General features: G+C 33.9%; 1 protein-coding gene across 1 annotated transcript in view; it reads left to right on the top strand.

Annotated features, from left to right (window-relative positions):
- LRP1B (low density lipoprotein receptor-related protein 1B) overlaps nt 1-12997 on the top strand; it is a gene marked incomplete at its 5' end in the record, with an annotated part of 705068 nt that overhangs the window by 369676 nt on the left and 322395 nt on the right. The window contains 3 exons of the mRNA XM_011984332.1: nt 4572-4694; nt 6801-6920; nt 11154-11282. Coding sequence (XP_011839722.1) covers nt 4572-4694; nt 6801-6920; nt 11154-11282 — 372 coding nt within the window. The remainder of the gene's footprint in view (nt 1-4571; nt 4695-6800; nt 6921-11153; nt 11283-12997) is intronic.

Raw genomic sequence — 12997 nt, 5'->3', positions numbered from 1 at the left:
AGTGTCATTTGTGTAGTTGCTTTATAGGGTTCATGGGCTGTGTGCTTATGTGTTCTTTTATGGTAGTATCATTCTTTCATTTCCATTCAAAGAACCCCCTTAAGGCTCTCTTCTAGTACTGATCTGCTGGTGATCTAGTCCTTTAACAATTGCTTGTCTGGGAAAGACTTTATTTCTCCTTTATTTATGGAGGTTAGTTTGGTGGAATATAAAATTCTTAACTGGCATTTATTTTCCTTAAGAATGCTAAACATAGGCCCCCAATCTCTTCTGGGTATTAAGGTTTCTTCTGAGAAGTCGGTTGTTAGTCTGCTAGGTTTCACTTTATAGGTGATATGTCCCATTTTCATAGCTGCCTTCAAACTTCTTTTGTGTTGATTTTGGACAGCCCAATGACCATGTGCTGTGCCTTGGGGATGATTGTCTTGTTCAGTATCTTGCGGGAGATCTCTGACTATCTGGAATCTGTCTGTTGATTTCTCTAGCAAGATTGGGGATATTTTCATGAATTATACCATCAAATATGTTTTCTATGTTGCATACTTTCTCTTCTCTCTCATGAATCTCAATAGGTCATAGATTTTATCACTTTTCATGATCCTATATTTCTCAAAAGCTTTGTTAATTTTCTAAAATCCATTTTTCTTTATTTTTGAAAAAAAATTAATTTGAAGGACCAGTCTCCCAGCTTTGGAATTCTTTCTTCTGCTTGATCTAGTCTATTGTTAAGGCTTTCAATTGTATTTGGAACTTCTGTAGTGATTTTTTTTAATTCCGAAAGTTCTGTCTAGTTCTTTTTTAATACCTCTAGTTGTCTTTCAAATCCTATTTTTTTTTTTCTGTTTTCTTTGTGTTAGATTTCAAACTTCTCTTGGGTTTTGTTGAGTATTCTTGCTATCCATATTCTAAATTCTAGAGCATTTGACTGTAGCTCACTGCAGGTCTTTCACATAAAAAAAAGTTAATTATATAAAAGGTTTATAAGAAATATAGACACTTATTACTTTAGACTCATGAAACTGGCACCAAGATTCTTCCTTCTTTTTCCTTTTTTAAAAAATTGTACTTTAAGTTCTAGGGTACATGTGCACAATGTGCAGGTTTGTTACATATGCATACATGTGTCATTTTGGTGTGTTGCACCCATCAGCTCGCCATCTACATTAGGCATTTCTCCTAATGCTATACTTCACCCACCCCCCAATTCCATGACAGACCCCAGTGTGTGATGTTCCCCACCCTGTGTCCAAGTGTTCCCATTGTTCAGTTCCCACCTATGAGTGAGAACATGTGGTGTTTGGTTTTCTGTCCTTGCAATAGTTTGCTCAGGATGATGGTTTCCAGCTTTATCCATGTCCCTACAAAGGACGTGAATTCATCCTTTTCTGTGGCTGCATAGTATTCCATGGTGTGTATGTGCCACATTTTCTTAATCCAGTCTATCATTGATGGACATTTGGGTTGATTCCAAATTTTTGCTATTGTGAATAGTGCTGCAATAAATATATGTGTGCATGTGTCTTTATAGCAGCATGATTTATAATCCTTTGGGTATATACCCAGTAATAGGATCACTGGGTCAAATTGTATTTCAAATTCTAGAACCTTGAGGAATCGCCACACTGTCTTCCACAATGGTTGAACTAGTTTACACTCCTACCAACAGTGTGAAAGTGTTCCTATTTCTCCACATCCTCTCCCGCACCTGTTTCCTGACTTTTTAATGATTGCCATTCTTACTAGTGTGAGATGGTATGTATCTCATTGTGGTTTTAATTTGAATTTCTCTGATGGCCAGTGAGGATGAGCATTTTTTCCTGTGTCTGTTGGCTGTCGACATGTCTTCTTTTGAAAAGTGTCCATTCATATCCTTTGCCCACTTTTTGATGGGGTTGTTTGATTTTTTTCTTGTAAATTTGTTTGAGTTCTTTGAAGATTCTGGATATTAGACCTGTGTCAAATAGGTAGATTGCAAAAATTTTCTCCCATTCTGTAGGTTGCCTGTTCACTCTGATGGTAGTTTCTTTTGCTGTGCAGAAGCTCTTTAGTTTAATTAGATCCTATTTGTCAATTTTGGCTTTTGTTGCCATTGCTTTTGGTGTTTTAGTCATGAAGTCCTTGCCCATGCCTATGTCCAGAGTGGTACTGCCAAGGGTTTCTTCTAGGGTTTTTATGGTTTTAGGTCTAACATTTAAGTCTTTAATCCATCTTGAATTAATTTTTGTATAAGGTGTAAGGAAGGGATCCAGTTTCAGCTTTTTACATATGGCTAGCCTATTTTCCCAGCACCTTTTATTAAATAAAGAATCCTTTCCCCATTTCTTGTTTTTGTTAGGTTTGTCAAAGATCGATGGTTGTAGATGTGTAGTGTTATTTCTGAGGCCGCTGTTCTGTTCCATTGGTCTAAATCTCTGTTTTGGTAACAGTACCATGCTGTTTTGGTTATTGTAAACTTTTAGTGTAGTTTGAATTCAGGTAGCGTGATGTCTCCAGCTTTGTTCTTTTTGCTTAGGATTGTCTTGGCAATGTGGACTCTTTTTTAGTTCCATATGGACGTTAAAGTAGTTTTTTCCAATTCTGTGAAGAAAGTCATTGGTAGCTTGCTGGGGATGGCATTGGATCTATAAATTACCTTGAGCAGTGTGGCCGTTTTTACAATATTTATTCTTCCTATGCATGAGCATGGAATGTTCTTCCATTTGTTTGTGTCCACTTTTATTTCTGGTCAGAGCAGTCAGGCAAGAGAAAGAAATAAAGGGTATTCAATTAGGAAAAGAGGAAGTCAAATCGTCCCTGTTTGCAGATGACGTAAGTGTATATTTAGAAAATCTCATTGTCTCAGCCCAAAATATCCTTAAGCTGATAAGCAACTTCAAGCAAAGTCTCAGGATACCAAATCAGTGTTCAAAAATCACAAGCATTCTTATACACAGATAATAGACAAACAGCCAAATCATGAGTGAACTCCCATTCACAATTGTTAGAAAGAGAATAAAATATCTAGGAATCCAACTTACAAGGGATATGAAGGACCTCTTCAAGGAGAACTACAAACCACTGCTCAACGAAACTGGCGCCAAGATTCTTAATCTAATTTTCTGATTGCAACAACACATTCTTTACCTCAGTATAACTGTAGTTAATTTTGAAATTATCTTGAGGTCAGCATATGATAGATATTAATTAAACTAATATTTTATTTTTCTTTGTTGTGATCTCCATCTCTTTCTAGTATTAATAAGTTATCTTAAGAATTAACTTTCAACACTAATTGAGAATCATAAATTTTTTATTGGGTAAGAAGCAAAGGGACATGCATGCAGGCTTATAAGGCAGGTGGACAGACAGGAAGCCAGCAATGGTCAGCCTAAATACTTTAGGTTAGATCCAGGAAACATCCTAAGCATCCTAAAATGTTTTGGCTTAATGCTGAATTCACTCAAAAAATGTATTTTCATCTTTAATTCTATCTACAAAGTCAACATATAAAAAATAAAATGCATACAATTTTTGTTATCTTAAAATAGTCATAATAGACTATTGTAGTGTGATTGGGATATATACACTAGGGTTTACTTCCTGCTTGGCTATAGACCAAGCAGTCTAAAATCATGAAAACTTGAAGGAGCAATGGAACAGATGACACCCAATTAAAAGATAAATATAGGCTGAGTGCTGTGGCTCACACCTGTAATCCCAGCACTTTGGGAGGCCAAGGTGGGTGGATCATGAGATCAGAAGTTCAAGACCAGCCTGACCAATATGGTAAAACCTCGTCTCTACTAAAAATACAAAAATTAGCTGAGAGTGGTGGCATGTGCCTATAGTCCCAGCTACTCAGGAGTCTGAGGCAGGGGAATCACTTGAACCTGGGAGACAGAGTTTGCAGTGAGTCAAGATTGTGCCACTGTACTTCAATATGGGTGGCAGAGTGGGACTCCATCTCAAAAGAAAAAAATAATTTTACATATAGTTACTTTTTTATGATAATTCTGAAAGGTATAATAATTTTAGATTTGCCAGTGTAACTCGTTTATTCTTCCTTAAAATACAGAATAATTGTTTAAATACTGTTGAGAAATACTCAAAATAGAGGGCCATAGAAACACTAAATTCACACTTTTCCAGCAAAGATACACCAATGTATTATTATTTTGTGCTATGAACATGGAATTCAGAATATTTTTCACCCAAATATTATTCCTTGGCCTTAAGCTCACTCAATTTAAAGTCGTATATATTTTTTAGCTTTATTTTATGTTTATTAACTAAGTGCTACTCTGTTATAATTTAAACTGATTTTACATTACTATACTTTTTCTGTACTAGGACTCAATACTGGATTGCATTTGATTATCATGTCTCCTGGGTTTCTGTTCTGGGATGATTTCTCAGTCTTTCCTTTATTTTCATAACCTTGGCATTCTTTAGGAAAACATCTTAGCTCTTTTAAAATTTACTTATTATTTATCTCTTTCAGTTCAGGGAGTATTAATGTTTTGTCTACTTATATTTCAGAAGTCTAAAATTAATTTGAATTGTTTGACATTACGTTTTATATTTTATCACAGTTCAAAACAAACACAAATGTGAAGAAAATTATTTTAGTTGTCCTAGTGGAAGATGCATTTTGACTACCTGGATATGCGATGGTCAGCAAGATTGTGAGGATGGACTTGATGAATTCCACTGTGGTGAGACATTGTATTTAGCTTTAGTTTTGTTAACCTTACTATTACTTACATGTTAGTATTCTCTTATATAGGGATTTTATCCAAAATATTGTCAGCTGATTTTAACTAAGTTACGTTTTTATTAGATAATAAAAAATGGTAAATATTAAAATTAAAAGAGTTTATAATGAAGACTAACACTCTTTGGTCCTAGACTTTTCTTTTAACCTTCTGTGTTTTTGTTGAATAATTACTTCCATCAGTTTATAATACAGGTGTAATAAAGTTATACCTTTTCTTAATTTATTACCTTTAGGTTGTACCTAATATATTTGCTTTCTGCTATAAATTAAGGATTTGGCACGCACTACTTGTTATATTTCTCCCACCTATTATTGGCATCTGCATGGGGAATTGGGTCTAACACCCTACGGACACTAAAACCCATGGATGCTCAAGTCCCTTATATAAAGCAGCTTAGTATTTGCATATAACCTATGCACATCCTCCTGTACATTTTAAATAACCTCTTGATTACTTATAATGCCTAATGCAATGTAAACACTGTGTTAATTGTTGTTTCATTGTATTGTTTTTATTTGTATTATATTTTATTCTTGTATTGTTATTATTTAATTTTATTTTTTCAAATACTTCTGATCTGTGATTTGTTGAATCCATGGATATTAACACACATATGTGGAGAGCTGACTGAATATTATTATACTGAAATTTTCTACTGATTACATGTATGGCTTTCAATAATATACATAAACTTCTATTTCTTTAAACTTTTGCCTTTCATCTTCTACCTCCTAATTTCTGTGTGTGTACACTTTATTTCATGTTATGTTGTCAAACTAAGAAAGCATTTTTAAATTTATTTTCTAAAATGTATGGATTTTGTGATTTGCAAATCAAAGAAATCTCCAATAGGAAAGCAAGGAATATATCACTATTTACATTTAGCACAAATAACATACACTGTGGTGAATAGAGTAGAAAAAAGATTAAAAACAGATTTTCTGTGAAATGTCAAACTCTCCTAAAAGTAAATGTCATCGTGAAATGTGAAGGTGCATTTTGTTTGATTAAGATGCTATATATCTTTACATTAGAGCCAGATTTTGAACAAGACTAGCAGAGAACTTCCAAAATACCGTATGTGGATTCATAATTTCTGAACAGTGGCCATTACATGATCGTAATTTTACTTTTTCCAAACTTCAGTTTTCTAATGTTCTCTATTTTACTGGTCATCTAATTAAGCATTTTAAGTGAAAATGCAAAGTTTTGCAACTGTTTGTGAAATCAAAAGCAAAATTGCTATTTTTACAAGAGTTTATATTTTGAACACCTTAATTTGGAAGGATTTTACTTTTGAATATTTTATAGTGATAAATATGCTGGGTAAAAAGGGAGGCTGGGAATGGAGGAAAGCAATAACAAAATTGGCTTTGGAAATAAATGGAGTATGTTGTTATTATAAAAACATAATCTAGTAATAAAAATGTCAGCAACTATGCCAGTTGATTTAGGTGTTATTAGTCAGATATAACAAACTCAAGTGTTTCCAAGGAAGCAACACAAAAACATCAGCACAGTTGCTGGATTCAAAACTGTCAGGTTGTCTTCAAGCTATAACCTCCTTAGTCACCCACTTTTAAAAACAAACCTATCTACTGGTCAGTCCACCATATTATTACCTAACTTAGGATATAAGTTTTTTCTCTTGGCTCAAATATAGATTTAAATTTTAAAAGTATGACTAGACTACACCAGAAATATTTATTTTATATATGTTCATCACACATTAAAAAAAAAAAAAAAAAAGAAAAGAAAACAGACAAATATACCTGGAGTAGAGTGACCAGTATTAAGACTACCTCAAAGGCAAGCCTTGTAAGAATCACGTTGAAGAAATAATGGTTGTATAAACTGGAAACACAGGGGAAATATGCAAGCTGATGCCAAAATTTCTTAAAATTATCATAGAGAAGAAGACTTTGGCTTCTTTTATTATAGGATGGTTGATTTTAGCAGAGTCTAAGAATGAATCTTCTCATTGTCGGATCTGTTGTAAGATGGTCTCAACCTAATTAGTTTTTCCTTTTGTTTGTTTTCTAGATTCTTCCTGCTCTTGGAACCAGTTTGCTTGTTCTGCACAAAAATGTATTTCTAAGCATTGGATTTGTGATGGAGAGGATGATTGTGGGGATGGATTAGATGAAAGTGATAGCATTTGTGGTGAGTTGTCTATTTTTTGTCCTCAATCAGTTTTTAAGCATTATATATGCTCTATAATTTTAGAGCATGCACAAAATTTGCTAATTTATTAAAATTAACATACAATTTATATGTACACTTCTAGGTAGCTGTTTTTATTATTTTCATGACAATCCATTATTCTATTATTTTTTATACATAAAGCTGTTATTCAATATTCGGTGTTTTTCCTTAATATTACCACAATAAATGTATTTGTACACTTTATGTGTAGTTTTCAGTGACTTCTTTGAAGCAAATATCAAAGACTGTGATTACAGGGTCAAATAATCAAACAATTTTTTTAATGATGCATCCTATATACCACTGTTAGCCTCCAAAATTAGTATACTAATTTATACTGCCACCACCCACACATGCTGTTTATGTGCATATGTTGTGTGTTATAGTCATTCTTATTGCTGAATTGTTTTAAATAAGAAGTAAAGGAAGATGGCTATTTTATATGATATTAAAATACACTTTAAAATGTAGCTTTATAGGATTAGAGGTATTAGTATCAAATATCTGTATTTACTATAAAGGTCAGTATAATTACTTTTTAATATTCACAAATATTTAACAAATAGTTACATAGAATTATTCACTGAGTTTCCTAAGGGGTAAAAGAAGGAAACAAGCTAATCTTTAATTTTTTTTTTTTTCTAACTGGCTAAGAATTTCACTAATTTGTGTAGATGTCTTTTGGTTGTCTATGTAATCTATTTCTGTGTATACATTCGTACCTGTAGATACATATTCTTTACTCATTACATCAGCCTTTGGTGGCAGCTGTTACTATCCTCTTTTAGGAAGAGAAGGACCCAAATCATAGAATAAGGTGTATGTATAGATTTTAGTGTATTTAACACCTCTTTTAAACTTCAGGGTTTGTGGACTGCTATTTCTGTCACAAACATGGAGAAAGGTAGTATTTTATAGTATTCAAGCTAAACTGAAGTTCTTTGTAAACAATATGAAATTGGAGATATTCTTGAAAGCAGGCGATTTATTTTCTTGTATTTAAGTCACTCAAAATCTACTTTTTACTTACACAGCTGAAACAATCTACAGTTATGCCACAGACAAATAGAAAGATCACTATCAAAAAGCTATGAAAGAAAAAAAGTCAGTAGCCAATTAGATGTCTGACAGTCTGTTTCTCTTTGCTATTATTTTTAAAAATAATTTTAATAAAAGAATTACCTACTTACAATAGGATGAACACGGTTTCAATCTCTAAAATTATCTTACCTTTGACTTTTGTTAACTTCTGCACTAAATGACCCCATTGATAACACTGCACTTTCTGAATGGACACAATATTATAGGGGCAAAAATCTCTATAAAGTCGTGTAGAGGTGAGTTCTCCCACATCTGCATTTGCAAGCTGTGTAATCGTAGACCGTTTCGTTTCATTCCTTATTTTGATGATTCCTTACCTATTAATTGGATACAAAAAGATTTATCCCTATATAACTATATACCTAGTATGATCATCTAACATAACCAATGCACACTATATTTATGAGGTTTTTCTGATTTTATTTCTCCTGCCTCATTTCTTTGTCAAAGTATTGTCAGTGTCCTAATAATGCTTTTTTATTAAAGACTAATAAGAAAATGGACATGTTTACCTGCAATCAAAATACTGAGCTAATTTGCTTTAATTATGAGCTATATTTTATGTACTAACTACCAAGCTTGAGACACATAAAGAAAATACTGCTTTAGACCAATCATCTGTCAATGAACTGAACCTCATATTTTAGAACAGGAAAATAATTTTATAAATAATGTATCTCACTTGTTTTCAACCTTTGGGGTGCAAAAGATCCTTCTCAGAAGTGTGTTAAAAATGTAGTTTCCCCATTTCCAATTCAAAATATTCTGATACAGGATGTAAACACGTTCTTTATTGATATGCATAGAGTGATTCTGATCTGGAATATTGAGGGTCCATTTTGAAAACCATGGTCTAGTTTATTTCCATCTTTTGAGAGATGAAAAAAGAGAAACTCACAGAAATTAATAAATTTGCCTGAGGTCACTCAGATAATTAAGTGTGACAGAGGTATGAGCAGAATTCAGGTTCCGAAATATTAAATAGGATAGTGACTCTTATCAATCAAATATTATCCGAGTGGGCGTGCAAGATGGATCTAGTGGAATTTATCAACATGTCTTTCTTCTCCCTAGGGATTCTTTTCCCTGAGGAAGGCAATATGTCTCCAGATGGCAGTGGCAACTATGAAATAAAGTCATGAATTTTTTCTTTGGGCCATTTTCTTCCCAATTGACTATGATGTTTTGGCATGTTCTTAACACAAAATCTGTTGAATACTATCAAGGGAGCCAGAAAATTAGCTACAAAGAGCCTTATGCCATTTTATAGCTGGAGTATCTTGGTAATTATCCAGTCATACACATCATTTTAAAGATAGGGTAATTCAGGCGCTAGTCTTCACCAAGGTCATACAGAATTAGATTTCTCCACTGCCAAATAAGGGCTCTTTCTATCAGACTGCCTTGAGAACAAATTAAAGTGATAATATGGCAGTAGACAAATTTTACATTTATCAAAACTTCCTTAAGAGAAAAAAATGCAGTTACAAAAATCTCAAGCTTGACAGTAAAAATGTTATACAAAGCATTGAATTGAGAATATAATAGTAAAAAGGACACTTTATGTTTTCACGACAAGCTTAAAAAGGATAGATAAGGAGGAATAATATAAAAATATTTTCTGTGGAAAGAGAATTTATTATTGAAAATACTAAAGACATACTAGTTAGCAAACAAAATCATTTTTAAATGAAAGTACCTTTATTTAATAGATTATTTTCTAACTTCTTCCAGTATTATATAACATGCTAAACTCCGTTCTATTAAATAGATCCTCAATTAAATAAGCAAATCTAGATTACTGGGGGATTTGTCAACATTCACACTTCATCCTTTCCTTCAGGTAAGGTATATGTCCAGAACAGGTATGTTAATGTTGCAAAAGACTCCTCGAGGATTGTATTGTGATACCCCACTGCTTACCGTATTGAAAACATTACCTCAAAAAGAATTTTCTGCTCCTAACAACTCTGGCTGAAAAGTAAGAGGATAAATGATAATCCAATTAAAACACATTGGCTACTGCTTTCAATTGTTAGAAACAAATATTTTTCATCTAGTTACTTATATTTTCTTCCTGGAGATAATATTCTATTTTCAACAATTCAACAAGTTTCTTTTTTAGCATCTATTCTGGATAACTTTGGGTCATAAGAAAGTACAATTTTTTTAAAAAGAGAGATTTAGGATTCACTCAGGTACTTTTATAAACAAACAGAACATTCAAAACGTTCATTGTATATAACTGCACAGGGACTAGGAAAACATCAGGAGAGAGGGTCATTTGACATATGGCCACCCTATGATCATAAATGGAAGGAAAGAGGAACCTTTTGTACTTAAGAGTCCAAATCAACAAGCATTTTTTTGAAAGACATTATCATGCAAATAAAGAAACATTGCAATGATAGAGCAAAGGTAGATTCCAATTATTATGCATGAAAAAATAGAATATGTATACACTTATTCTTTTGGTACTACAGGATGGAGAGTAATAATAATGACGTGAGTGGTCAAAAGATGGTGCTTAGGATTCAGCGGGTTCTGGACTCCCAGTGCAGCATGGGGAATCATGTGAAACTTGTGACTTTCTGCAAGCTTTTCAACTTCTCCGAGCCTTGGTTTTCTTTTCTGTGAAAACATACTAATAATAGTTCTATGGGTCGGGCTTATTGTATGGATTAAATGAGTTAATATGTTAAGTGCTTAGCACATATTAAGCAATAAAAATAGCATTATTTCAATTACTGTTATTTTTCTAGTTTCAGTCTTTTAGAAATGTTATCTCAGTGTATTCACAATTCTATGATATTTCTATGCTTTGCCACATTTTACAAGGATAAAATACATTATTTTCTGCCATGTAGCTTTAAGAAATATAACACTATAGCTAGGAAATAATACCTTCTTAGATAAAAATGTGTAGACGACTACACGGGAAGAATGATGTTTAATGATTCCCAATAACTACGATCGCCTCTTTATAAGCAACATTCTTCTGCCTCTCCCCTTACTACAGAAAATGTAAATGGTAGACATTTTCCAGTGGACACACAGTGGTCTTAATGGCATTATGTTTTTGCGTTTCAGGTGCTGTAACCTGTGCTGCTGACATGTTCAGCTGCCAGGGCTCTCATGCCTGCGTGCCCCGACATTGGCTTTGTGATGGTGAAAGGGACTGTCCAAATGGAAGCGATGAGCTTTCCACAGCAGGCTGCGGTATGAACACTGGCCAGGGCTGCATGTCAAAGAAAACTGCTACAGCATCCTTGGGTGTTTGTTTTTGTAGTATTTGCCGTAGCACATTTCCCATTGCTTTCCCAATTCCTGGGCCCGTAGGTAGTACTGGACTTAATCAGGTGGGATGTTGTTATCACAGTAGTTCTGCAACCTCTTTAACTACTGTTCAATGTTTCAAACATACGCAGTCAGATTACCCATTTTAAAACCATTTTGATAAACACAGACTTATCATTTCACTTCTCAGCTAATGTAACTGCACTTTATGTGTACGAGTACAGTAGGTTTGGTACTTTCTCTTTTGCGTCGTCCACCACCATCCCTACTGAAGGCTTTTAGATTGTCTATTATAGAATCTCTGGGAATGACTTCTCTGATCCTAAATAACTACTGATCAGGAGGTCAGTAAACACCTATTAGTCCTAAGGATAGGGTATTAACCCTTGGGTTGTGTAAAAATAGTATGGATATAGCCGAATGAAGCTGAGGGATCAGAAGAGCCCCTTCGGAGGTCAGACAATTTACTAAGTTTCTGACTCTAAGTCACCTCAGGAAATTTTCAGGGTATTACTCAACAGTAAACTTTTAGATGAATTCCTTTGCATGATCAGGAGGATGAAGGGACTGCATATTTAAATGCAGATCACAAGGTCACATAGGGGATCTGCTGGGCTGAGCAACTTGTCAGAAATAATGCTGCGAACTCCACTTGTTAAAATGAATTCTGCCAGTCATCTCTCCAATGGCCTGCCTTCACATCTTTTGTATTTGAAGCCATAATGTAAGAGAGAGTGTGTGTGTGTGTGTGTGTGTGTGTATGCACGCGTGCGCATGTGCATGTGTGTGCACGTGTACATGAGGAATAGTTAAAGCAGAAAAGAAAAAAGAAAACTTCGAGGCAGACCTATTTGCCCAGAACTCATACTATTGTTGTAGAATAATTCACTTTGATCTTGAAACTGATATGTGTGTCTGTAAAGGTCAATGGGGCCACTGAGTGCTACATAATAAAGGATTATGCCTCAATTCAGGGATCCAGATGGTCCCAGTATGCTGTTGCTATTGTAGCAAGTTAACACTCTGGGAGGCATATTAACACTTTTGGACCACATGGGTACTATTAAGTAAATTATGTTAAAATGCAGCAAATTGTACTCAAGTGATCTGAAAGTGTTAATGCCAAATAAGTCACTGTTGCTCAGTGTTTTAAAGATTAATTCATGTATTGGAATTGGTGTAATTCACCTGAGTTATCCAAGCTGGCATACAGTTCAAAGTTAAGAGGAGTTAGTAAAATCAGAATTTTACTCTGATTACAAGAGGCAGTTGTTCATGCTACTTCTCTGTGGCTTCTATACAACTTTAAAAAACTCTTTATTAAAAGTAAATTATGCCTGATTACGTTATAAAAACCCTTATGTTTTACCTACACTATGTCAATAATTTCTGAGATAAAGGGAGAGATTTATTGGTTCATGGAGCCTGGGACGGTCTGGGGAGAGGGGGCTACAGGCAATGGGAAAGAATATTGATAATACCTGTATCTTAAATGTTAAAGTGATGTATATAAAATATACTATTCCAATCACAAAGAAATATTATGTAAAATATCCTACTAATATGTAAAATGCCTCATGGAATGATTTCAAGAAAAAGTGATGATATTATCTGAGTCTTGAGGGACAAAGAAGGAG

The sequence above is a fragment of the Mandrillus leucophaeus genome, unplaced genomic scaffold (assembly GCF_000951045.1).
Source record: "Mandrillus leucophaeus isolate KB7577 unplaced genomic scaffold, Mleu.le_1.0 Scaffold1061, whole genome shotgun sequence".
Lineage (NCBI taxonomy): Eukaryota > Metazoa > Chordata > Mammalia > Primates > Cercopithecidae > Mandrillus > Mandrillus leucophaeus.
This window is presented reverse-complemented; position numbering and strand designations above follow the sequence as displayed.